Here is a 27977-nt window from a genome sequence, read left to right on the forward strand (position 1 = left end):
CTTTTGTGAGTACTTGTCATTTATGTTCAATTCCACTTATCACATAATTAGCGTTTTATTTTTACCAAACATGTTGACTGACAACGGAGACGATAAAATGGAATAACCATTACTAACAGAGTTATTTAAAATGGAGCCGGGAGGACACTGAGGAGGTGGGGCTTATGCACAATTTCTCTATCAAATTCTCAGAATTTGTGATAAACAAACTAAAAGCCAAGGCATCTACCATGTGGGCGCATAAAATGGGCATAAACGGGGCGCATGAATGGCTCAGTTAATCATCCATTCTTGATTTTGGCTCAGGTCATGGATCTCACCATTGTGGGTCCTGGGACTGAGCTCCTCATGCTGGGTGCGGAGCCTGCTTAAGATTCTCTCTCTCCCTCTCCGTCTGCTCCTCCCCCACTCACACGTGTGTGTGTGTGTGTGTGTGTGTGTGCGCGCGCGCGCGTGTGTGTGCACGCGCTTTCTTTCAAAAAATAAAATGAAATCAAATAAAAAAATAAAATGGATCTAAATGCACTGTCTAGCCCTAGCAACCAATCACACATGGATTGGTGCCACTGTAGCCATACCAACACTGAGCACCTTTTCTTCAAACAATTTCAGTAAGCCCCCCCTTTCCTCTTTAAAAACTCCAACCTCCTTTGTCTCTCTAGAGCAGTCAAATCTGTGTCTCCCACATTGCAATCCCTAAGACCCCAATTCAATTCCAGTCAAATCTGTGTCTCCCACATTGCAATCCCTAAGACCCCAAATAAACACATTTATTTTATTTTGCAGCTTGCAGTTTTGTCTTTCGTTGGTTGACAAGACTTTTTGGAATGTCTAGAGTCTAGAACAAACAGTACAAAGCTTTGTGAAATACGGTGCCTATGAGAAGTTTCCCGTGGTACACAGAAGCCACAGAGCTTCCCTGAAGCACAGAGCCATTATTGGCATACTTGGTGCTTATTTTGGGCTTCTCAGACAAAACATCCTGGATGCGAAGCACCTGTCAAGAAAAGAATATTTGTCACTATGCTATATGAGAAAACAGCTGCCAGTGACATGTTCCTTCTCAAATACTCCAGGACTAATATATTTCCCAGAAATCAATAGACTAAAATTTGTGTGCAATTATTTTTTTCTTATTCTGATGAAACTGTTAATGTTCTAATTATATCTACGCAGTCAAGTGGACTGGTTGGTTATCTGACATTAGCCAAAATCCCAAACAAGTTGGTTTAGTTAATTTTGATAGTTCTTTAAAGGAACAAGTTGAGATCCAGTGAGTGCTATTATCTAATTCTTTAAAAAAAATTTTTCTAAGTGTTTATTTTTTGAGAGACAGAGACAGAGAGAGAGAGAGAGAGAGTAAGCCAGGGAGGGGCAGAGAGAGGGAGAGAGAGAATCCCAAGCAGACTCTGCACTGTCCATGCAGAGCCCGACACAGGGCTCAAACTCACAAAGCGTGTGATCATGACCTGAGCCGAAACCAAGAGTAGTCGCACGCCTAACTGACTGAACCACCCAGGCACCCCACTCTTATCTAATTCTTGAGTGAATAGTGTTCCTCTATGGGAACGGTCTGGCCCTTGACTAGGCCTACTGTACGGGGAGGGAAACACAGGACAAAATGACGGACACCCAGGTAGCAAGCCAACCCAACCTCATAACCAGTAGGATAGTAGTTGTCACAGCGGGGGCTCCCCTCACATCTACAAAGTGGCTGGGAAGCAGAAAAAATGCATACTTTGGAATTCAATCTGACATATCCCTGCCTACTACTGTTATTGATCCTCAAGATTAACACACTTTAGTTTGCTAATCAGTAAACATGTAAGTGCCCAGTTTTCTAAATAGCCTGGATGAAGAAGTTCACTCAAACAGGACATGATAGGAATTAAAGGCAACCAATTAGAAATTCATGAGTCATGAATATATATCGATACTTCTTAGAATAGAGTTTAGTTGAGTTTTGCTTTTTCATCTTAGGGAAGATCCTATAACTTCACTCAGGTTTGTTGCATGAAAATACTCAAACTTGGAACTCATGTAGAAAACATTAGTCTCAACTACAAGTAAAGGGTGTCATTGTGAAGAAAGAAGTCTTATCAAAAATAAACAAATGATGGTGCACCTAGGTTGCTCAGTCGGTTAAGTGTCCGACTTCAGCTCAGGTCATGATCTCAGGGTTGGTGAGTTCACGGTTCGTGAGTTCGAGCCCTGTGTCAGGCTCTGTGCTGACAGCTCAGAGCCTGGAGCCTGATTAGGATTCTGTGTCTCCCTCTCTCTTGGTCCCTCCCCCACTCACGCTCTATCTCTGTCTCTCAAAAATAAACATAAAAATTTTTTTAAATAAACAAACGATAAACTTGAAAATAGAGACATGAGAAAGATCCCAAACAATTTAAAATCATGTTATGGATCATATTTTTATTGTCTTAAAGCAGACATTGTTGGGTGTGTGTAGAAAAGTAATATGTATCACTTTGGAGGAATTAAGTATATATTACCAGGGCCAATTAACAGGCTAGGGTTTGAATCTCTATTTCCCAACTCCCCAAACCTAGATTCAAACATTATGTTTTTCCCCAAACCTTACCTTCTCAATGAGGCCTACCCTGATTTCTGTATTTAATCATAGGACTGCCCACCCCCCTGTTTACAGCAATCCTGATTGCCTTTACTCTGTTATACATTTTTCCCCATAGAACTTACCACCTTCAAACTTACTGTGTAATTTACTTATTTCTTATGCTTATTGTTAATTGGCTATCCCCCCGCCAAAGAGTAGAAATCTTTGCATATTTTGTTTTCTGATACATCCCAAACATTAGAACAAAGTCTGACCCATTATAAGTGCTCAATAAATTTTTGTGAATAAATCTCTCAGGGTTATGTGTGCCAAGAATTTATCTCTATATTGGATTTACTAGAGATGTGCTATTCTTAAACTCAGTTCTGTAGAAAATGCTGCTATTGTTTTTCATGCCATATAAAATTCAATGGTCTATGCTAGTGTTTTAGAAAAGATTTTAAATAACAGAAATAACATCTTTAAAATGAGACATTCTTCAACACTATCATATATGTTAGAACCTGCTGGCAAAAACTAATTTTGTTTTGAGGCCACACTCATTTAAATCCTTCCATTTGAGTTTCATAGTAGGTAGTGTGAAAGATGGTTCCATATAGGACTCTCCCTTTTCCTAATTTCAGGCTCTACTCAGTTCCTATATCCTTTTTTTTTTTTTAATATTTATTTAAATCCAAGTTAGTAAACATAGAGTGTGATAATGGTTTCGGGAGTAGAACCCAGTGATTCATCACTTACATATAACACCCAGTGCTCATCCCAACAAGTGCCTTCCTTAATGGCCATCACTCATCCCAACACCCAACCCCATCCCCCCACCCAACACCCTTCCAGCAACCCTCAAGTTTGCTGTCTGTATTTTAGAGTCTCTTACAGTTTGCCTCCCTCTCTGTTTTTATCTTATTTTTCCTTCCCTTCTCCTATGTTCATCTGTTTTGTTGCTTAAATTCCACATATGAGTGAAATCATATTATATTTGTCAGAGCCTATATCCTGATTGGACATATGATATGCAATCTAGGTCTATGTGAATAATCAAGCTCGTTCTTACCTATTCTTCCTGATAGCAACTACAGCCCTTGTAAGGATGGGAAATGTTGTCTAGCACTGATGTTAAATTGGCACCAGGAGACCTGAAAGGGTTAATGGGCCATATCTCCCCATCCTGCCCAAATCTCTGCTTTTCCCACATGTAGAACTTGTTCAGTTCTGGAACATCACATGTGACCCACTAAATTCTCCCAAGTCACCTCAACAAATTGTTCTTGAAGCTTTGCCTGTGAGCTCAGAGAAGAATAGGAACTTACTTCTGACCCTGGAGGGTCCTCAGGGTTATAGATCAGCAGCTTCATGGCATTAGGATGGCATCCTGCCAAAATATCTCCGGTGTCAGGATCCACAGTTAAGTTATCCACTAACGTGCCCAACTGTATTACCTTCCAACAAAGAGGAAATATAAAGACATTGTTTCAATTTTCTTATTTACCCCTCTTCCCTCCCACCAGCTCCTTCTGAAACAGATCTTGTTAAGGGCCCTTGCTACTAAATTTTAGAAGGGCAAGCACAAACGCACTGATGGTTCTTCCAAAATAGTCATGTTTCCTCCTTTCAAGGAGCACATTCCTAGGTCAGGCATGGGAGCTAATATAAGAGGTCATGTTGTGTGGGCAAGCCAAAGGTACTTTTACCTTCACTTGAGTTAAATCCCAGTTACCACGTTTATTCAGTACATGAACGTTCTGAGCCAGTACATCAGCTACATAGATATACCTTTGAAGTAAATAACATTCACATGTAAGCAAGTAAATGAGAGATAACATTAATTTTACTTTGGGGAAGAGGCATAAAAATTCACAACAATCCCAAGTGCCACTGCAATGTCTTCCTAAACCATAGTACAAGAAGATAACAGAGTATTACTTTTAATATTCTTCAAGAGCTTTATAAAAGCTTTGAATATGAGATGATGACTATAAAGTAATGAACTTGGTGTTTCTAGATGACATACAGGCTCAGTCTCGTTACTTATGAGTCACAATTTATTCCTTAAGTTGGATGGAGGTAAGTAGACCTACAAGAGGCCAAAAGAGTCTATGTTTCCAAAAACCAGTGCTTGAAAAGAAGTATCAGATGACCATGAAACTCAATCACAACCTTTTTAAAAAGAGAGAGAACACTTAGAATTGTTTTCTATAGGGATTGTCTCTATTATCTCAAGTTTACATATTAATATTCATGAGAACTTTTCTTTAAAAAAAAAACCCTTCCATTTTAAAACACTTTAAGAGTTTCTCAGAAAATTTCATAAATTTGTATTTTCTTATAAATTAAAATAAAATAAAATTGCATTTTCCTATAAAAAAGTCTGCTGTAGTATGTCGGTAAATCTGAAATTTATGCACTCGAAATGCCCAATCTAAGCCAAGTGAGCTCTGAAAAGAACTTTTGGATAACTCAACTTAGTGTGGTGATTAAACACCATTACTCTCATAAAGGGCAGAGATATTGTGCATTTATTCTCTTTTTAAGTGTGTTAAGTAACTGTGTTTCTAGAGTCACATGAAAATTTGGAATAAGAACCTTATATCATTTCACTGGGGGAAGTCTGGCATGCAAGAGGGTGTATGGTATGCTTATGATCACACATAAGAGTGTGAACCCTGGCCACACCTGATCCGTCCACATTTATATTGACTACTTAAGCCTAAGGAAATAACCACCACTTAAAGGAAGGAGTCCACTAAAATGTCAAGAGCAAAGTGTTGAAAAATTATAAAAGCTTACTTTTTGTCTAGTGAGACAGTGATCCCATTGGCAGAACTAAATCCTTTGGCTACCACTTTGACCTCTTTTGGACTGTAGAAAAGAACATAAGTCCAGCGAAGATCCATGATCATCTCTAATAGTACCAAGAAGAAGTTGGTAAAATAGTGATCTCTGGTGGCATAGAACTGTTCTGGTCCAAGAACCACAATGTCATTCACGCTAAAGTGAAAAAAAAAAAAAGAGAAAGGGCAAAACCAATGGAGTGTTTGAAGATTTTGATTGTGGTCAAAATTGCTAAATCTCCAAGACAATTATGTTCATCAGTTTGAAAAAGTATACATGAAGTAGTCTGGATTAAAAAATTCCAGGGGCACCTGGGTGGCTCAGTCAGTTGAGCTTCTGACTTCAGCCCAGGTCATGATCTCATGGTTTGTGGGTTCAAGTCCCACACCGGGCTTTGCGCTGATCGTGTGGAGCCTGCTTTGGATTCTGTCTCCCTCTCTCTCTGCCCCTTCCCCGCTCATGCTCTCTCTCAAAAATATATAAACATTAAAAAAATTCCACACAAAGTAAATGACTTTAATTGTACCTGATGGGTTTTCTTGTAGTTGTTTATTATTTTCTCAATCTTTCCTTCCACAGAAGCCAGCAAAAACAAATAAATATACAAATAAACCTCAATTCCAAATTGTTGACTCGTAAATGTTAAAAATGGTTATTTGTTCTGGTCATAGTGCAGTTCACCAATAGTTCTGGTTCTCTTTCTTCTAGAATTAGGCTTCTCCATGCCCTGGATGTCTGGCTCAGCCATGTGACTTGCTCTTGGTCAGTGAAATGAAATGATGTGTGTGGCTTCCAGACGTAAGACTTTAAGAGCCAGTGCATGATCCGCCATGCTTCCCTTACTCTTTGACAGTAACCAGCAACTTTTCTGATGATTGAAAGTATGGCCCTGCATGAGGACAATATAAAATTGAGTCCTTAAATCACTTACATGGGATATGTAGCCTGAATAAGAAAACAAGACAAAATTTGTGGTTTTGAGCCACTAAAAATGTTAAAGTTTTTCCTTTTCTCTTACTGTAACATAACCCAGTCCATCCTGCTCTTTATATTGGGGTTGTGAGCACTATTCCTTCTTGTTTATGTCCTTCCCTATCATTAAAACTTCTAAAAATGAAATAAGTCACACTCTTACAAGAGTAAAGAGCAATAAAGCCATTTACATCTTGGAAAAGTAAAAAAGAGACAGTGAGTTGAAAAAAATGTAAAAAAAAAGTGTAAATATTTTTATATTAAATTTAGAAAACTGTTTTGGATGACTCAAGAAATACTTTAAGGGCCTCCTGGGTGGCTCAGTCCATTGAGCATGCGACTCTTAATTTTGGCTCAGGCCATGATCTCATGTTTTGTGAGACTGATCCCGCATTGAGCTCTGCACTGACGGCATGGAGCCTGCTTGGGATTCTCTCTCTTTCCCTCTCTCTCTCTGCCCCTCCCCCACTCATGTTCTCTCTCTTTCTCTCTCTCTCTCTCTGTCTCAAAAGAAAAAACAACCCTTAAAAAATACTATGAGGTGTTAATGTACAATGACTTTACCAAGGTCATCAGGCTATTCATCTTTTGGTCCTCAGCTTAAGCATTCTTTCCTCCAGAAAGTATTGGCTGGCACCAGATTTTAAATTAGACCTTCTGACAATTTGTTTCCATAGTACCCTTTCTACCCCTTGAAATGCTTGGTAAATATTGTGTATCAGGGCACCTCTCAAAAATCCTCTTTAGGTCCTCAAAGCTTCACCTGTCCGGTTCTACCTGGCACTATTTCCACCATTTCTGCATGATCCTGACGCATTTCCCACAGTGCAGTCTTATACTGCCTTAGCTCGTGTCTGTTATGGGCCTCAGGCTCCTACTTCCGGGCCCCTCTGTGTTGATGTCAAAGCACAAGATATCACCAGACTTGACTTGCACATGCAACAACCAGGGATGTGCAAGAGTGAACTCCTTTTTTACTAACAGGAGAAGGAACTGCTGAGTAAACTCTTCTCCCTTTCTTATCTTTGCCAGATTGTCCTGAAATGAGGCTTATGTTGTTTACTGGAGGACAATGCCATGATTTCTAGCAGTGAGTTGCACTTAGCAGTGTGGCTGGCTTGATAACACACTTGCTGTAGCCTCTCCCTTGTGTGCATTTCCTGGGGCTGCTGTGACACAGTGCCACAGACTAGGTAGTGTTAGACAGTAGAACTGTCTCGAAGTTCTGGCAGCAAGATGTCTGAAATCAAGGTATTGACAGGGCCATGCTCCTTCTGAGGATTCTATGGGAAGATCCATCCCTGCCTCTTCTAGCTTCTAGTAGGCCCCCGGCACTCCGTAGCTTGTACATGCTTCACTTCAATCTCATTCTCCACCCCACATGCATTCTCCCTGTCTGTCTTCTTATAAGGACACCAGCCATGTTGGATTAAGGACACACCCTACTTTAATATAACCTCATATTAACTGATTTCATCTGCAACAATCTTACTTCCAAATAAAGTCATGTTCTGAAATGTCAGGGGGTTAAAATTTCAACATATCTTGTCAAGTTCCTCACAATTCAACCCATAACATTCGCATCTCCCTACATAAGGCTGGTATCTCACTTCTGTGTCCTGGAACAGTAATTTCCTTCCTTCCTTCCTTCCTTCCTTCCTTCCTTCCTTCCTTCCTTCCTTTCTTTTTTGATTCTTTTTTAATATTTATCTTTGAGAGAGATGGAGAGACAGAGCGTGAGCAGGGGAGGAGCAGAGAAAGAGGGAGACACAGAATCTGAAGCAGGCTCCAGGCTCTGACCCATCAGCACAGAGACCGACGTGGAGCTCCAACCCACAAACCATGAGATCATGACCAGAGTTGGACGCTTAACTGACTGAGCCACGGAGGCGCCCCTGGAACGCTAACTTTCTAATAAAGTAGTTGTGTATTAGGTTTTCCCTCTGGCTGTACCTTCACTGAAAAGAACTCGTTCAGTGAGGTCATATGTTATTGCATTTGATTCTCAAAATCACCAGTTAGGTAAGTCAGGCCAGTGAGAGAACTCCCACTTCACTGAGGAAACTGAAGCATAGCTGAGAGATTTGTCCACTGTTTCTCAGGCAGCCTGTGGCAGTCCTTGTCCTCACTGGGCCTCAGAACCCCATACAATGTCTCCTGGCAAGAGTGCAGTAACCGCAACTTCTCTTACCTCTTCTGCCCTCTGCTTTTGTCTCCCCCAAATTCTACAGAGAGACATTGATATGTAATTTTAAGAAAGAGAGCAAAGCACAGAAGGTGACCTTCCTTCCTTTTCTTTCCCTATCCTTCTATCTCAAGACCAGATTAACCTGTCTTGGAACTAGTCTTTCAGGGTTGAGTCCATTTTATAAAAGACAAATTCTTCATTGTTTGTTACAGCCTTGGAATAGGCAAACTACCCACTAAAAAACTTAACTTATTTTTTTTCTCAACATGGTAAAAAGGATTTTCAACACTGTGATTGAGAGTCTGGCTTTGAATTTAGAAGGATCTAGGTTTACACCCTGGTTCTGCAACTTACAAATTATGCAACTTGAGCAAGTTACTTAACTCGAAACCTCATAAGTCCCAGTTTACTCATACCTATTACTAAAGGCTGTTGTGAGAATAAAATGAAGTATTTGGTACAGTGCCCGGCACATAGTCAATGCTTAATAAATGTGAATTTTTATATGTGCCCACAGGCTTTTTTCAAATTCTGCTCTAAAGCTTTTATTGAACAAAGGAACGGCCCATCTGGAGGCTGGTTATAACACCCAGTGGGTGTGGCTCTCACAATACAACCTACGGGGACAACTAGAAAAAGGTGTAGGTGTTTAAAGAAAGCCCAATAGTAGGTATTGCATTGTTGTGGTATGGAGGATGGAATTAGAGCTGCCAATCTAATTGAGCACCTTTATAGGATTAAAATGCTTTCACAAAGTTGAAAAATATAAAGATATCCAATACTGAATACGGCAATTTCTAGTGAGGTGCCGGGCAGTGTCACCATAGGAACCTCTTGAAAGCCTTAGGAAAAAATGCTACAAAACAAAAGTTTAAGCCTGCTGAACCAAAGAAAACAAAGCACACAGCAGAGGTGCAAAAATAAATAGAAGTGCAAAATACTTTAATTCCATACCTTGTGAGAAGTTCATGTTTTATAGTTTTCAGGTGTACAAGAGAACGTTGTTGTTCCTCAAATTTAAATTTCTCCACCGTGGACTTCATGTGGGGGTGATTCACAACATAAAGATACACGGTATGGTCTAAAGTGGAAAAAAGGAATAATCTCCAAGAAGTTTACCTCTGTTGCAACTATTATTAGACTTGGTATAGAATTTGGTCACGTTCAAGCACTTTTCTTACACACCTTGCATTTGATCCCCACAGTACACCTGACAGGTCAAATGCCAGAATCTCCATTTTACTGAGAAAACTGAGGCTCAGGAGCTGAATAACTCATGAGCAATTTCACCACCACCAAGTGGCAGAGCCAAGGGAAAACTTTTCTCAGTGGTCTCCTCAGCCGTACCTCCATACCTTCTACAACAGGAAGACACAGAACTACAATGGTACATAAACGGATGTGGTTTCCCAGGGTGGCCCTTCAACAAGAGAAGTGAGTTTCTTTTCTGTGAGAAATGCCTACATTGCAACACACACTCAAGAAATGTCGGGGCTGAGTAAATATCTTAAAACAAGCAACATGTCCCAGCTAGAGTATAAACTGACACAAGTCAACTACCTAAGTTTGCAGTAACAATATTTAGCGAGCCCAATGGATATGGAATGTGAAAATGAATTCAGGAAAAAAACTGGCACATCAATTCTAGACATCACCGACCCTGAGAATGTTCACCTGTTTTCATAGTGAAATATGAACTGCTGTGAACAAGACTGAGGGTGGGAATCTGTTTTCTCAAAACACTGTTTTCTGACTTGACAGAAGTTCTAGGTAAGATGAGCACTGGAGTTTGAAACAGCCTGGTCCCATCCTCCCATTTCAGAACTTGATCTGTGTTCATCTCCCCTATTCCTTTCTTGATGGGGTTTCCAACCATGCAGTAGAGTGAGCCCAAGCCCTGAGACGCAGAGCTTATACACATGGTCCCTGAAACACACAGGTACCTTTACCCAAATTAAGGAAAGGTGCTCCCTCACAGATGGATCATTCTTTTAGTCTGACCCAGCTCTTTCTGGGGCCTGAGGCTTTGCAAGCAGACCCCCAGTTGGATTTTAGTTCCCACATGGCCCTTCAGCCAGACACTCATGCCAGACACAGCAGGAACATTGTATGCGCTGCTCTGGTTTTATACCTTCTTTAGGCCTCTATTGGACCCCTCCTTCCATATAAGAGATGCTTGGTCAGAATAGTTTTGATTTTTTTGTCTTCTCATTCCATTCCAATTTATGTATAATGTTTTGTCCTTATTAACTAAACGTACAATTAAAGGAGGTAACAAATAACATTGCAATCATAATATATTCAGCTCCAGAAAGTCTGATTAAATGCTTGAGGGTGGATCTGTAAACTGGTTCCATCTCAAAAAACAAAAACAAAACCAAACCAAAAAACCAACCCATACTTCTCACGCCTAAAACAAATAAACAAAACAACAACAACTATAACAACAACAAAAGATCCAACACTATCCTATGCAATAAAATAGTTCCAAGTTAATCTGGTCACTCATTATACTTTCTCCAATGATGGTGTCTAGATAGAGGTCGAGCAAAAAAAATATGGTCACCCAAATAATTTCAATAGAGGCTGGAGCCCTAATTTCACCCAAGTAAAAGACACAGGATTAGAAATAAGACCACCGTTTTTGTTCTCTACTTGCCTATGGACCCACAAACATTTACACATTAAATTAGTGTGGAATTATGAACTATGAACAAGTAATAATAACATGAACAACTGTTATTTTAAAGCATACGCAATGTATTAATAACTTTCATTTTTTATAACAGCTTTTTTTGAGATATAATTCACTTTACCACTAAACTCGCACTTTTTTTAATTAAAAAAATATTTAATGTTTTTATTTTATTTTTTGAGAGGGGGGAGGGGCAGAGAGAGAGGGAGACACAGAATCTGAAGTAGGCTCCAGGCTCTGAGCTATCAGCGCAGAGCCCGACACGGAGCTCGGACCCATTGACGATGAGATCATGACCTGAGCTGAAGTTGGACACTTAACCAACTGAGTCACCCAGGGGCCTCTAAGCTCACACTTTTAAAACGTACAAGTTAGTGGTTTTCAGTATATTCATGGAGTTGTGCAATTTTAACCACTATCTCCAGACCATTTTCATCACCCCAAAAAGAAAGTCCATACCCATTAGCTGTCATTGCCCATTCCCACCCTGCCCCTAGCCCCTGCCAACCACTAATCTACTTTTTGTCTCTATGAATTTGCCAATTTTGCAGGCTTGCTATAAATGGAATCATACAATATGTGGTCTTTAGCGACTGAATTCTTTCACTTAGGATAATGTTTGCAAGCATTGCATGCATCAGGACTTCATTTCTTTTTATTGCCAAATAATGTCCTATTGTATATGCATTCATCATCACTTGATGAGAATTTGGGTTATTTTCACCTTTTGGGTATTAGGAATAATGCTGCTATGAAAATTTGTGTGTAAGTTTTTGTGTGGATCTATATTTTCAATTCTCTTGGGTATATACCAACCAGTGGAGTTTGGGGATCCTATGATAACTCTATGTTTAACATTTTAGGGAACTGCCAAACTGCTTTCAGAAATAGCTGTAACATTTTCTAATACTACCAACGAAGTGTGAGGTGAAGGTTCCAATTTTTCCACATCTTTGCCAACATTTGTCATTGATTGCTTTTTTTATTATCATTAGAAACATCCTAGTGGGAATGAAGTGGTATCTAATTATGGTTTTGATTTCCATTTCCTTCTTGACTAAGGACACTAAACACATAAATTTTCATGTGTTTATTGGTCATTTGAATATCTGTTTGGAGATGTCTACTAAGATCCTTGGTCCATTTTTTAATTGGGGTGTCTTTGTTGTTGAATTGTAGGAATGATTTCTATATTCTGGATACATGTCTATTATCAGATATATGATTTGCAAATATTTTCTTTCATTCTTTGGGCTGTTTCTTTGCTTCCTTCATGGTGTCTTTTGAAGCAGAAAGCTCTTAAAATTTTTTTTTATTATTATGTTTATTTATTTTGAGAGAGAGAGAGAGAGACAGAGTGTGAGCGGGGGAGGGGCAGAGAGAGAGGGAGACAAAATCCAAAGCAGGCTCCAGGCTCTGAGCCATCAGTGGAGAGCCCAATGTGGGGCTCGAACCCACAAGTGTGAGATCATGACCTGAGCCAAAGTTGGATGCTCAACGAACTGAGCCACTCGGGTGCCGCTGAAGCAGAAAGCTTTTAATTTTGATTCTATCTGGTGTATCTCTTGTTTTCTTTCATGTTACATTTTCTAATGTCACACAATTATTTTCAAAGAGCCTTTAGTTTATATATTAGATTTTTTAGAACAATCTCTAAACTGGTTTTGAAGGTCAAATGAAAAGAGAAGGAGATAAGAGGAAGAAGGAATGACCACCTTCTAGTCACCCTTCTTTAATGCAGTGTTAAAAATGTTTGATACACATTTATTATCTTGCAAGTACATATCTTCATGGTAAAATAGAATTTTCCCTCCTTTCACATCTATGTTGAGTCATTGAGGTTGAGTAGCTTGTATTTCCCTCATTTCCCCCTTATTTTTAAGCATTCAGGCTTTACCTTTGTCGATGAAAGTACTGATTCCGTGTGGATTAAATGATGCTTTGTCAAAACCATCACTGATGTTTAGTGCCTGGACCCTTGGGTTTTGCTCATTCAGATCCATCAAGAAAATCTGTCCTGGCTCATCTGATGCAAAGTTTGGCATGCCTGGATATTTCAATCCCTGTAAAAAATATAAAATAAGTAAGCATATATATATACATTTCACAATATTTTCATGTGGAAGTGAAAATCTCAAAGCCTAACAAAAATATTCAAAGCTCTAAATTTCTTCTAGGTTTCTGGGATTTTTCACTCCAGTCAGCTGTTTCCATTATCTGATCTGAGAGACTACCAATGTCATCTAGGCCATTGGGAATGGGAATTGGAAATGGGAAGAATCCATATTCAATTATTAACATAGAGACAAAGGGTTAAACCAAAAAGTATAATGCAATGGGGCGCCGGGGTGGCTCAGTCAGTTGAGTGTCCAGCTTTGGCTCAGGTCACGATCTTGTGGCTTGTGAGTTCAAGCCCGTTGAACTCTGCACTGATAGCTCAGAGCCTGAAGCCTGTTTTGGATTCTGTGTCTCCCTTCCTCTCTGCCCCTCCCCTGCTCACACTCTGTCTCTTTCTCAAAAATAAATAAACATTAAAAAAACAAAAAGTATAACGTAAGACACTAGCCTGGGTTACTTTGTGTTAGTCCCTTGGCCTGCCTATGCCTCTGGTTCCTCATTTATTAAATAAGAAAGCTAAAGTGTATGATTGCTAAGATCCTCTCCAGTCCTGATAATCTGCAACTAACCTTCCTCAAAGCAGAGAGAAGGGGTGTATGCTTTCATTATATTGCCCCCATCCATTATTTTATCTAGTGCCAAATAGTAGAATCAGCCAAGAATTAACATAGGGGAACCAGTCTCTTTTTTTTCTTCATTTTTTTCTCTTTTTTTTTTCAATATATGAAATTTATTGTCAAATTGGTTTCCATACAACACCCAGTGCTCATCCCAAAAGGTGCCCTCCTCAATACCCATCACCCACCCTCCCCTCCCTCCCATCCCCATCAACCCTCAGTTTGTTCTCAGTTTTTAAGAGTCTCTTATGCTTTGGCTCTCTCCCACTCTAACCTCTTTTTTTTTTTTCCTTCCCCTCCCCCATGGGTTTCTGTTAAGTTTCTCAGAATCCACATAAGAGTGAAAACATATGGTATCTGTCTTTCTCTGTATGGATAAAGAAATTGTGGTTTATATACACAATGGGGAACCAGTCTCTTAAGCTGACTATTTCTGACCTATTTTGTTCCTATAGATATATCTGAAAATTTGGATATAAATCCTTTTCTTCAAATATTGCAAAAACTTTATTCCAGTAACTTGAACAGTGGTTCTTTCTACTGGAAGAACCAATTATGTGTGGTTATCAACCAATACTAGGTATCCTGAACATAATGGGCCTTTGCTGCACCCCGGGTCATTGTGTCAAAACTTGGGGTTGGTTTGTGCCACACCAATTATAAAACTCAGCTCACTTCCTCCTTGTATCACTTCCCCATCACTCTGATATATATTAATATCAACATCATACCTTTCCTTGTACCCTCATTTCCATTTATAGTCGATTTAAATTATTTCCTTCTTACTCTGTCTCCCTGGCTCCTCCCTTCCTTATAAATATGTATATACATACACATGTGTACTTTTAATAATACTATTCTTGACCCTTCCGCTGCCCTTCATTCCTACCCCCACCCAGGGGGAGTCAATCTTCAGCTGCAAACAACCCACATACATCTTCGAGCTTTTTTTTTTAGAACAGTACTTCTACATCTAAATCTTACCAGAAGCCTGGCTTTCCCGCAGACAACAATGGCGCTGCTGAAGCACATCAGAGGGGGTACTATTCCCTTTCATTTTTCTTAGGTCACCTCAGCTGGAGGAGGGATCCGCATGGCCCTCGCCACAAACTTCTCCTTCCAGACCTTGAATCTGTCATCATCAATCAACACCCAGTCTTCTAAGGAAGCCACACCCTTTGCTTACTGCTTCTTTATCAAATTCTTCCCACCCTCCCCCTTGCCCTGGTCCAGCTTTTATATAGGGCTAGTCTGAATTCTATTCTATTCTGAATTTATTTCATTACCTTTTGTTTCTCTGAAAAAAAAAAAAAACACAAAACAAAACATGCCATTCAACATGAATTTTCTCTGACTCCCTCCTTTCTGTCTCCGTGATTCTTCAATTTTATCAATTTTTCTTCCTTTATCCCACAATTCTTAAGGAATGGGTATCCCTCTATCTGTTCTTAAGTTTATTAATTTTGCCACCTGTTTGTCATCAGTGTCTCCTTCATTTGCCTGAAAAATTGTTCATATCTCCTTTCTTGAAACAAATCTTCTAGTTTTACTCTTCCTTCAAACACATATTTATCTTGCTTTCCCCTCATGGTCAAATCTCTTAGAAACATCACTTGATCTTGTTGCCTGCCTTGAGTTGTTCCAACTCTCACCAGTTGGTAGAAATGCCTCTATAAAGGTCATACCAGTGCCCTCCAAAATATTTTCTTTGATAACTCCTCCACCTTTCCTTATTTGTATCTCTATGGCATTTGACACTATGATGTACCCCTTTATTCCTTGTCAAAAAGTCAAGAGTAGGATTTCCAGATTAAAGTTCTGTTTCTCTTTCTGCCCTTTCCCCCTTCTATCCTCATCCATCCTTCTTTCCTTCTTGCTCTATACTTTCTCCTTATACATCTTATTCATAAGGTTTCAGATCTTTCTTCTCTACCAATTATTTTCACATCTGCACATTTACCTAGAACCTCTCTCTGGAGCTCTAGCTTGCATTTCCAACTGCTTCCTAAGAGTAGTTCAAAATCAAATTGTCAGAACCAAAGTCAACATTCTCCCTTCAAATCCTTCTTCTCATCCATATCTATTATTCTCAGTGAAGAGCTTCACTGTTCTCCCCAATATAAGGTCATGAAATTCCATCTTCAAGCCTACCCTTTCCCCATAGTCAAACTGCCACCAAGCCCAGAGGCTTAAGTGGTGGTAACAATGGACCAAAAAAGAAAAAAAAAAGTCAAAGACATCTACTTCTTCCCTTTTCACCTGAGGAAAATTAAGCCCAGAGAAGTGAATTCACTAAGTCACTCACATCATTAATTGTAAACACTCTTTCTGACACACCATAAAGAAAGGTTTGACAGCAGGCAACATTGCTCAGGGAGGAAGCTCAAGGAAGAACATCAAGCATCTGGGTAGCTTAGGGACACACAAGGGCACTGCCAGTTCAAAGACTGAATGTTCTAGAAACGGAAATGATTTAATAAGTAAATAAGGGTGGGTCATTGTAAAAAAAAACAAAACAAAACTTGATCTAGATTAAGTGTCATGATGATTGAAACACCTCCAATAAGTGGCTTCGTATGCACCCTGTTTTCTTTTTGAGGCAGTTGGGTAGGAATTTGTAGCAAGTGAATGCAAGCCATTCTTGCAATGTCATTCACCACTGAAAATAGTGAAAATCACCTGGAGGGGCAGGCATTTTATTTTTTCCAACAGGCAACATGTGTATGTGAGTTGAGTTGGCATTGAAATTCTATACTGCCCTCATTCTCCAGCACAAGCATTCAGTAAATATTCAAGTACCCCATGCATGTCAGGTAGCATATTAGGTGCTGAGCATGGCAACAGATGCACAAAGTCCTGGCCACGAGGAGCTTGAAATCTGGAGCGGCAGCACCAATGACCACATCAGATATAGTGTGGTATGTAAGAGACTAAGCACAAAGAATGTGAGGGAGCATAGAAGAGGCACGTTGCCCAGAAAGAGTGTTAGGGAAGACTTTCCTGCAGAATTAAAGTGCCACCATAGTGAGGCCTGACAGAGAACTAGGAGCTGGCCCATAATGTGTGAAGAAAGCAGGTAAAGAGAAGCATTCCAATGCCAAGTCCCAAGGTAAGAAAGCAAAGAGCTTGCTTGGCACCTCTCTGTAGACTAAAAATATCTATTGCACAGAATTTCTCTCTAAATCAGCAGCTTCCAAATATGCTCTATGATGGCAAGAATGGGCAACAGGAAAAACCAAGAATAGGGACTTGAAGTTCAGAAAGACTGGAAATGAGTAAAAAATATCATCCTTAGCCTATGAGTCATTCATTAGTTTACAAAAAAAGAGCTCTGTTACTTAAAGCTCCACGTTAACATTTCTCAAGGAATTATTTGTGATGAAAATCTCTAGATTCTCCACTGAAATAGTTCAGTACTTTTAGTTACAGTGAAAATAGAAGGTACACAGTTGGAACTACAAATATTATTTCCTAAAAGCAAAGAAGAAATCTTCCAGTTGTAGAATAATCATTCTTTAAAGTCTATTTGGCATAACATTCACAATCTAAATTGACAATAGAAAATTTAAGTCAACAAAGAGAAAGCTTTTCTAGACAAGCTTTGTTTTATCTTTGGCTTTGGAGGAAAACTAAAGAAATAAAATCACTCCCACTCACCCACCCACCCCAACAATATCACCACCAACAGCAATTTAAAATCCAAATGAGACCCTGACTATATGAGGCATACTTAAGAAGTTAGAAATTAAGGCCTTTAAGTCTTACTATGTGTGTCCCTTTTTAGCCAAAAAGATACAGATTTTAAAATTCATATTATATGGTAGTATTGTACTGGTCAAAATGGAATATTAGGACACATAATTCCAGCAATCAGCATTCACATTGAAAATATTGTCCGTTTATTTTTTCAAAATCTTAGGTCTCATTCTAAATTGCAACTGTTCAGTAAATACATGGCAATTTTCAACATCTTCATAGCATATACCTTTTAGTTTGTTGTATTTAATTTATTTATCGTTCTTCACATAGCTTCTTGATCATCCCAAACCTGTGAAAGTAGTACTGGAAATAAAACACAGGATCTTCTCTACTTATCTTTGAAAGAGTTGGAAGGAACGACAGGGACCTCAAGATGCAAAACGCTCAGGCTTTTGAATTGACACATGTTAACACATACTTCGCAAACATTTACTGAGCTCCAAACACAGGTAGGTGTAGCAAGAGGATCACTAGTTAGTGAGAAGATGACTACCAGAAGCTGAGGTCCAGCAAAATACGGCGAGGATGGACAAATCTGGAGACCAATCTAGGACTGGAATGGAAATCAATATACATTTATTGAGCCCCTATTGAATATGTAACTGCCCATAATGAACTGCCCACATGGGGCAGGCAAGCCAGGGCCCTCCTGTGGTATACTGATTAGCCTACTGGAATCCCGTTTTGGCTTTTTTAGTTGACCGATTTAGCCACAGTTGGGATGAGTGTGTAGGGGTCCATCTGGCAGCTCTAGTCGGCAACATTAATGTACTGTCTGTATAGCTATTGACGTGAGCACGTGAGGGGCATGGAAAATACTTACACTGGAGATAAAAGCCAGCCCATTAGGAAGTATATCAATATCTTCAGAGCCATTTTCTGCAAAAGAAGTGGAGGATCACAAAGATGCATGAATGAAGGCTTAGAAACAAAATCTCACAGGCAAAACTTTAAACTTCTGTTGGAAACTATGTTTAACTTTTTCAACTATTTACTTGGGAAACTACATTAACTTCCAGGAATCCCATAGGCATGCTACTCTACAATAAAACCTGAGTCAGATTCCCTAAATACTAAATTCCTTTTTTAGAACTCAATTTTCAGGAGGAAAAAGCAAATAACTATAAAACAAATTCATATCCTAGATTTGTTCTTTGAATAACAACTTCTAGGATATGCCCTGAGAGATTCAGTTTTGTTCCCCATAGAAGACTGATCTCACAGAGTGATAACATTGCAAAGTCCTCATTGCGAAGGTCTCTTAAAGGCCTCTCAGCCAAATATTTCTCTCTTCCAACTTGTTGAGGCCTAAAAACATATCATCATCCAATCATATTTGGAAATTATTGAGTAATTGTTATCTGGAATAAAGCAATAGGTCTTAGGAAAGACTAACAAACATAGACAAATTTGAAAAAATGTAGTCAACTCTCTTTCTCATTGAGAGCTGGTCCCAAGCATTTTTCTATGGAAAAAAAGCATATAACAAGTGAGTTATGACCATGAATAGAATGAAAAGAGGGCTCACATGGCTCCTAATAGAGAGATAGACCCACATAGGAGGTGCTCCCAAGCAAGCAGGACTGAGAGTAAAGGCAATGGTTATCTATTGTGGCAAACGGTATTTTATAAATATGGTGGGACCAATATGCATCATAGCCACATGCCCTTCTTAAAATGTGATGTTCGTATTTTTCCATCAGGAGGTAAGGTTTGAATTCTCTCCCCTTGACAAATAAATGAGAGGGAAGTAATGCCACATGACATACAAGGTAAAGTCATAACCACAAATGCTCCTGGTTCTCTTTCTCTTTCTCCTCTCTTCTCTCTTCTCTTCCCATCCCTTCCCTTCTCTTTCCTCCTCTCTCTGTCTCATCTCTGTCTCTGTCTCTGTCTCTGTCTCTGTCTCTGTCAACACGCACCTTGGGGACCCTGAACTTAAATGTAAGAAGTTTGGAGGAAGAGAGACCACACAGACACGACACAAGGTAGAGAAGATACTAGAGAAGTGTCAGATAACTTCATTTCCCAGCCTCTGAGTCACTCTAGCTGAGGCAAGTAGAACAGCGAAGAACTGTATCCACTGAGCCTGCTAAAATTGCAAATTCATGAGCAAAATAATTGTCATTTAAGTCAGTCACTCAGTTTTAAGGTGGTTTGTTACACAGCTATAGTAATTGGAACATGTGGAGAAATGGTTACATGGGATAATGGGTTGCTAGTGTGTCAAAAGGCAATTGAGCAAAAGGGGAGGGGGGAAAAGAAAAGTGGGACAAAGCCAAATAAAATGCAAATTTGAATCAACAGAATAATGAGCAATGGGCACTGAAAACTAGAGAACAGAGGAAGATTTAATTATATATTCATTTACTGAAACTAATCCCCAACTAGTAACCTGAAAATTAAATTAATCGGAGCTTTCCATTTTCCAAACAGTCCCGTTAATCAAGATTTATGTATCAATGGTATCTTGATGGCCTGGAAGATTTAGTGCTGTTTCCACATGGAATAATACAGACACTGGGAGAATCCAGCAAATTGAATAAAGCAATTAAAAAAAATCACATTGCATACAGGTTGGTTAATTTTTGAACCAACTTTTTTTTTTTCTCTGAAAACCCCTTTTCGGTTTCCTTTTGCCTTATTCTCCTTCTCAACTCTGCTATGAATGTGGATATTCTCCAGGCTGTACCTGCCCTTGGCTGTTTCTCATGGCAGAGTAGTCGTTCTACCTGTGCAGTCGACTCCAGTTCCATGGCTTCAGCTTCTACCCAGGCATCCTTGACTCTCTAATCTCTGTATCAAGCCCAAACCTTTCCAACAATTTCCAGACCTCTACATTCACCTGTATATTGGACATTCTTACCTGGCTTTTTCACGTCTCATATTTAATGTGTCCCACACTGATCTGGACATTTCCCCTTTGAATCGGCTACATTTTCTATATTTTGATTTTGGTGGATGGCACTTCCATCCCTCAAGTACACAAATTAGGAAACTTGGAGCTATCTTTGATGCTTTCTTTTCCTTACTCCCCAAATCCAACCGATCACCATCATTTGAGCTCTAGAAATCCCCCCTGAATTTCCCTAATAGTCTTCTAACAGGTCGGTTTTGCTTCCCTATTACCATTCTCTGCACTGCTGACAGTCATCACCTTAAATTGCAAAGTTGATCTTGTTACTGTCCTGCTTAAAACCCTGCAGAGGTCTCCTAGGGTTGGCAACATAAGTCTTAAACCTCTTGGCCTGGATTCCAAATTCTTCACGTGTTGGCTCCAGTCGCAGTTCTTATGGCTCCCACTCCCACTCCCACTGGCTATACCAGCTGTGCTGCGGTTCTTCTGTTAGTAGTTCCTGAAATGTGTCAGACTCATTCACCTGCATGCCTGAGCACATGCTGCTGCTGCCCCTTCTTGGCAACCCACATCTTTCTCACACCACTTCACTTCCCCTGGGCTGAGTATCACGGGCTCTAAAGAAGAGCATGGGGGCCACCTCTTCAGCCTTTCCAACCTCTCTCAGTTCCAGCACCCATTTTATGTGCTAATATGGTCACCGGTGACTACCTACACCATGATATTTTTTTCACTCCTGGGCTGCAGCCTTCTGCTGACTTGTTGATTTCCTACTAGACAATAAGCTTCCTGGGAATAAGGACCAGTTTTCATTCACTACTCTAGCTTTGTACCCAACATAATACCTGCCTTTTCACTATAAAAACTCTCAATGAAAACTGGTTGACTGACAAAATAAGATAAACCATGTTAGTTTCTTGAACTTTGTCTTGTCTTTGGGTTAAACTGTTGACAGGTGAATGTTAATCTCTAAGTACAAGACATCCTGAATTGTGTGTTCTTTGGTTTGGTTCTTTTATCTTCCAGATGCCATTTCACATATCTCCTATGACAGCACTAATCTCCCTCAATAATTCAGCTACAATAGGAGTGGGTATTTTCTGAAGGTGTTGTATTTGTCTTTATTTACTTAATCTGGAGCACAGGGATGCTGGTGCTCTCCACTCAGATGTGAAGAAGAATTACCAGCTGATTGCACAGTATTCCCACCCCTCCTCGTCTACTTCCCCCACCTACACTCCACCTGCCTGACAACATAGTGTATCTCAGCAACAGTGACACCTGGGGGAGTAAGAGGCCCCAGGACACCCTCCCCCGAGTCTTCCCTACATACTCGTTAGCCTATGCACAGCTACCATTAAAACTCCACTGATAAGTCTAAAATCAGTCTTATGAAGAGGTGTCTACTGCTTTTTAACCTGTCCATCCTCTACTTGGCATGACTTTGTTTCTTTGGCCTTTGATCATTTTCTACAGGCACCCTGAGAAAGTGTCACACACAAAACACTGTGACCAAATAATATTATTACTGTTTCACATCTAGGAAAGAAGATCTGACAGGCAACTATAAAAACAAAAGGAACCTACAATGGAGTAGAGACATATGTTGCAGATATGGGAAGCTGCTGGAGAGGAAAAGGGGCTGAGAGGAAGATAGAAAGACACCAAGTTCAATGACTATCTACTTGATAATCCTGCCAAAGGTGGAGCCCCAGTAAAGCTACTTGAATTTCAAATGCAGCTTTGATTAGATGCCAAGGGCAGCCAAATCACTTCCTGGTTAAAACAATCCTTGACCCTCGAAGACTTGGAAAAAAGATAAACCTAATACAAAAGGAGCTATGGGATATGATTTCTACAAGTTAGAAATATTTCTCTTTTCAACTTTTCTTCATAGAAAGAATACTGGGAAGGGGGAAAAAAAAGGAAAGTTTCTTCCATCAGTAAAATTAACCACAAAAGCCTAGATCTTGAAGAAAATGTAAGTCAGAATTTTCCTCCAGCTCTGTTACTGCCCACCAAGCCCTGCCTAAAATCCTTTAGTGGTTTTCCGTTGCTTCATAAAGCTTTTCACTAGTCAAATAGTTGGGTCTTGTAAGGGTCATCTCACTAGCTATTTTTTATTTAAATATCCAGCCTGCATTGTTTTGGTCAGCTTTATTTATTAATATTTCACCTTTTTGTATCTCAGATTTTGTTTTCTGCTGCCATCCTACTTTCTGACACTTCTGTAACCAAATGTGTTGTCAGTAGATAAGAGAGGCAGTGTCACACAACAAAGACTACAAGGCATAGAAGAAAACCACCCTGGTTCATAATCTAGGCCTGTCACCCGCTGGTTCCAGACCACTGGGCAAGTAACTTCATGCTTCTGTGTGTCAATTTCCTAATCTGCAAGGACAGAAGGAGCACCCACCTTACAGGTCGGTTGTGAGGATGAGGTAAGTGTTTGTAAAGGACTCAGCAGAATGTTTCTAGACACCAGGCCTTTAATAAGGCAGCGGTATTATTTTTAGATATGTATCAACACTGTCCTATTGACAAACTTGTGTAGTTCTCCAAAGTATAAAATGGAAATATGCCAATAGACATAAGAAGTCCCTTTTGTTTTCTTCTGCTCCCAGCCAGTTTCCAACCATTTAAGCCATTCTTTTCAAAATATTTGGATAATCAGAACATTGATCTATGTCTTACAATATTAACCCTAGTTTTAGCTTCGCAAATCTGTTTGAATTATGTATCTGAAAGTCAGACTAGACTTCAGAAATCATCTGCTTTAATTACCCCTCTACGTTATTTGGCAGGCTCATATCTTTTGAGAGATAGATGTGAAATAAATATGAATATTACTCCACAAAACAGTAAACAAATGAGTGAATGTTACATTTCCTATTTTTTAAAAAATCCAATTAAATCTGACTCTGAGTCCACATTCCACTAAACTGAAGGGAAATTCAGTCTCAGTCATTACTGGGTCTTCTGCAGGGTTGTGCAAATAGTGTAGGTGGCCAGTTTTTAAAAAGCGGGATGTTTGGGGAAGTCCATCTGGCCTTTAATCTACACTAGTCATCGCCAAATTACTCACTGCCAAGCCTGTGCATTTCATGTCATTTACGTAGTTCTGCCACTGCCAGGTCCTGGAAGGGCACATGATCTTTGCTCAGGCTGGGACACCCCGTGCAAAGAATCCAGCCTCCCTTGAGGATACTTTGTCCCCATTCCTTTGGGCTTCTGGCACCACTCCCAGAATGCCATCAGGCAGTGGGGAAAGGATCCCTGTTATTTAAAAAAATCCACATATTCTTATCCTTTGTCCATCAGAACCTTCTGAAGGAACTCAGATTTTTGAGAACAAAAGTCAGGAAGGAATTTGTTTTCAGTTCCTTCTGTTTTCTAGGGGGCAACACAAACCCCTACCTCTCCCTCTCCCTCCTTTCCCTCCCTCTCTCTTTCTCTCTCTCTCCATATATATATATATATATATATATATATATATATGAAGGGGATTCTGACAGGCAACTATGAAAACAAAAGGAACCTACAATGGAGTAGAGACATATTTTGGAGATATGGGAAGCTGCTGGAGGGGAAAAGGGACAGAGAGGAAGATAGAAAGACACCAAATTCAATGGCTATCTCCCTCTCTCTCTCCCTCTCTCTCTCTCTCTCATATATATATGATATATGTTATATGATATATATATATGAGAGAGAGAGAGATGAAGAGAGTCAAAATATATCATATATAAAGAAATATATGTATCAAGAAAAATAAAATACAGACTCATATCAAAATAAACTATGCTGTCATCCTGTCACACACTGATAAATAAGTCACAGTCCTTGACCCTAGGGAGTTTACAGTCTGCTAGTGAGAGAAAGAGAGAACACTGCTAGCCATAAAATAAGCCTGTGGTAGGTGTCGTAAGTGAACGAGAGTTTCAGAGTGCTGGGGAGTTCAGAGGTAGGAGAGGAATTTGCAGCCGGTCTCAGCAAGCAAAGATGAAGAAATCAGTGGAGAAGATTTCATGAGCAACCGTGAGAAAGTGAAGAAGTGTATTCCCTGAACAGTGAACAGAATCTACCTGGCATTGTTTTTCTAGTAGCAGTGTCAGGGAGAATGGGAAACTTGGAGCCCAAATAAGCAGACAAGTACTAATGAGCAGAACGTCGTAGTAAAGAGCAGTAATGAGTAGTAACGAGCAGTTGAGTAGGTAAGATCAGCCCCGTGTGGGGCCACAGAGGAGGTGGAGCCCAAGGAGTCTCACATGGAACAATGAGGGACAAGGAGAAAACAAAGGCTGCTATATATGGAACTGAGTCCCTTTGAGGAGGGGGTTACCATACACAGAAGTCTAAAGAAGGGCTAGTTGTGGCCGAGGGTAGCAGGGAGGAAATGACAAAAATAGAAAGTAGTTTCAGACTGGAAAAGAAGGCCTGCAGTTTGAGAGGTCAGGAAGCCCCCTATGGGGTTTTCATTAAGTTTTTTAAAGATGCCTGAGTAGGCTATGAGGTTCTGGAGGGTGAGGGCTAGGTCATATTTCTCTTGGTGCTTACAGATGATTTTTTTTTCCTTCAAGTTTTTATTTAAATTCTAGTTTGTTAACATACAGTGCAATGTTGGTTTCAGAAGTAGATTTCAGTGATTCATCAGTTATGTACAACACCCAGCACTCATCACAAGTGCCCTCTTGAATACCCATCACCCTCTAGCCTATGCCCCACCCACCTCCCTCCATCAAACCTCACTTGGTTCTCTATAGTTAAGCATCTCTCAAGGTTTATTTCCCTCTCTCTTCCCCCCTCACATATGTTCATCACTTTTGCTTCTTAAATTCCACATATGAGTGAAATCATATGCTATTTGTGTTTCTCTGACTTATTTCCTTAGCATAATACACTCTAGCTCCATCCACATCGCTGCAATGGCAAGATTTCATTCTTTTTGATGACTGAGTAATATTCCATGGTACTCGCAGATAAATTTTGAAACCAGGAATATCACCAAGGAGACAGAAGAAGAAAGAAAAGAAGTAAGGTAGGTACCAGAAAAAGAGAGAGGGGAGTGAAATGTCCCAGAAGGGACAGGAAGAACATTTAGTAAGGGACAGGACAGCCTTGAAATGGTGGAGAGATGTCAGAAAGGAAAGCAGGACTGAGAAAAAGCCACAGATTTTGACATTTAGGAGGGCCCTTGGAGACCTGGTGTGAGGTGGCTCGGGTAAAGTGGATGGGGCAGAGGCCCCAGGAGGAGAATCTAAGGAGTAGCAGGGAATTAAATTAGTTGGCAGCCTCAGTCAGGTGGCTAGTGACCAAGAAATTGTACTGTCACATACATACCAAGTCCCTCAATAAGGTGGCAGTTTGGGAGGTCTACTGGCTCCACTGCTCGAGATGCATTCGTTCTTTGTCTGTAGAAGATAAAAACACTGGAGGTCAATGTACACCATCCAAAATCAACGTTGAAACATGGTCTCTGATCCCCTTCTTGTTCATTAACTTTGTTTCTCATCATTTATGGATGACGTAACAAATAAGTAGGCACCTCCTTTTATTTACATTTATTTACATAATGTGGACATTATGTGGGTAATGTGCCTACATCAGCTAACCTCACCCACTTATCGTTGAAAGACTAAAATGCCATTACGCATGGACTACACACTGTGCTGCCCATAAATGATACTATATGGGTAACTGAACAGTGTTATTACTTTAAATGTACAGAATAGTGGGGCGCCTGGGTGGCGCAGTCGGTTAAGCGTCCGACTTCAGCCAGGTGACGATCTCGTGGTCCGTGAGTTCGAGCCCCGCGTCGGGCTCTGGGCTGATGGCTCAGAGCCTGGAGCCTGTTTCCGATTCTGTGTCTCCCTCTCTCTCTGCCCCTCCCCCGTTCATGCTCTGTCTCTCTCTGTCCCAAAAATAAATAAACGTTGAAAAAAAAATTAAAAAAAAAATAAATGTACAGAATAGTATTATTTAATTGGCTAAAGTATTGCCTATTGTAAATCTGCACTTTGGCTCCCCCTAATCTCCTATAGTCTTGTCTTTTGACTCCCCACAAAAATGTTTTCCCAAAACTCAAGTGTCTCCTAATAGCGAAACCCTGTAGCTTTTGCTTTAACTTCATTATTTAAAAAAGAAATATGCCGACCTATTTTGCAAGTATATAAAGCATCAAACTAACCACAATGTAAACAATTGGCCCAATTATTTTTCACTGTAGTGTTCCTGTTTTCACAGTGAACCATTCTTCTAAATACCAGGGATAATTTGAAATTTTTATTAGATTGTACTCAAGGAGATTCCACACTTAAGCTTATCTTACTGTCACTTGTTTTAAAATGCACCTTAAATCTACCTTATAATTGTTATTTTTTATGATTCTCTCACTCGGGTGCACTGGGAACAAATGTAACAATAAACACTCTCAAGCTGAACTAGAACATATTAACAAAAGGCATCAGGCTTCTCAACAGATTCTAATGTGAATCTCTGAGATCAGCCTCTGCTTAAAGAAATAAATAAAAACAACCCAAAGACAAGTGAAGACAAGCAGAGGCCTAAGACACACTCAGAAATGCTTATCATACCTAATATTTCTTTCTAGCCCAGTATACTGACTTTTCTTGAGATATTTCTGGCTATCACTACTACATCTTCCACTTCAAAAGGTCCTAATACTTGCAAAATGCCAGTTACCACCTGCGGGTTGCAGCTCATTTCCCTGCTGTCTGGCTAGTTTTTCGTCTAAGATGAGTTCTGTATCCCAGTACTCATCAATGTTTAGCTGGTCTTGGGCAATGCCTGGGCCATAAACATCCAGCTGGTAGCCCAGTCCCCTCCAGGTCCAGCACTTCCAACTGAGTTCGTTTTTCTCAGGAGCAGAACGCTAAGGGCAACCTGGAAGAGGGGGTGGGGTGGAGGACATAACTTTCAGAAAATAAATGGGGGGTGTTTCTGTGCTACCATTTTAGGAAAAGCAAACAGCTCACTCTCCACATCAGTGCTTCTCAAGGGATAGTTCGCTGGGTGAAACTGAGGAGTGAAGTTCCAAATATGCTCATTCCTACTTGCTAGGAAGGCGGCACAAGACGGCATGGGACAGCCCTTAAAACTTGGAAGAAGAGAGGAAGAACCAAGGACACCCCCATCAAGATGCCAACTCACCTAAACGCCACTAATCTCTCCCCTATTAGAGCCAGGACGGCCCCAAGCAGGGTCAGCACCACCAGCTTCCCCATGATCTCCGGGGCCCCGTGGTGACAAGCCGGCGCAGTGCACTCCCGGAGGGCAGGTCGGCAGGTTCCAGGCCCCGCCCCCTGGCTGGTGCCCGCCCCGCCCGCCTCAAGTGCGCT

The 27977-nt window shown here is 40.2% G+C and overlaps 1 protein-coding gene across 1 annotated transcript; it reads right to left on the reverse strand.

The window, feature by feature from the left end:
• Position 1: 1 nt before the first annotated feature.
• Positions 2–27917, reverse strand: PON3 (paraoxonase 3). The gene is made up of 9 exons (XM_030307985.2): positions 27790–27917; positions 25960–26030; positions 18586–18641; positions 13166–13331; positions 9528–9654; positions 5369–5569; positions 4273–4354; positions 3892–4020; positions 2–997 (listed from the first exon to the last, which is right to left on the reverse strand). The coding sequence occupies exons 1-9, from the start codon at positions 27861–27863 to the stop codon at positions 839–841; spliced, it is 1065 nt and encodes a 354-aa protein (XP_030163845.1). The 5' UTR covers positions 27864–27917; the 3' UTR covers positions 2–838.
• Positions 27918–27977: the final 60 nt, after the last annotated feature.

This window comes from Lynx canadensis, chromosome A2 (genome assembly GCF_007474595.2).
Source record: "Lynx canadensis isolate LIC74 chromosome A2, mLynCan4.pri.v2, whole genome shotgun sequence".
Taxonomy (NCBI): Eukaryota; Metazoa; Chordata; class Mammalia; order Carnivora; family Felidae; genus Lynx; species Lynx canadensis.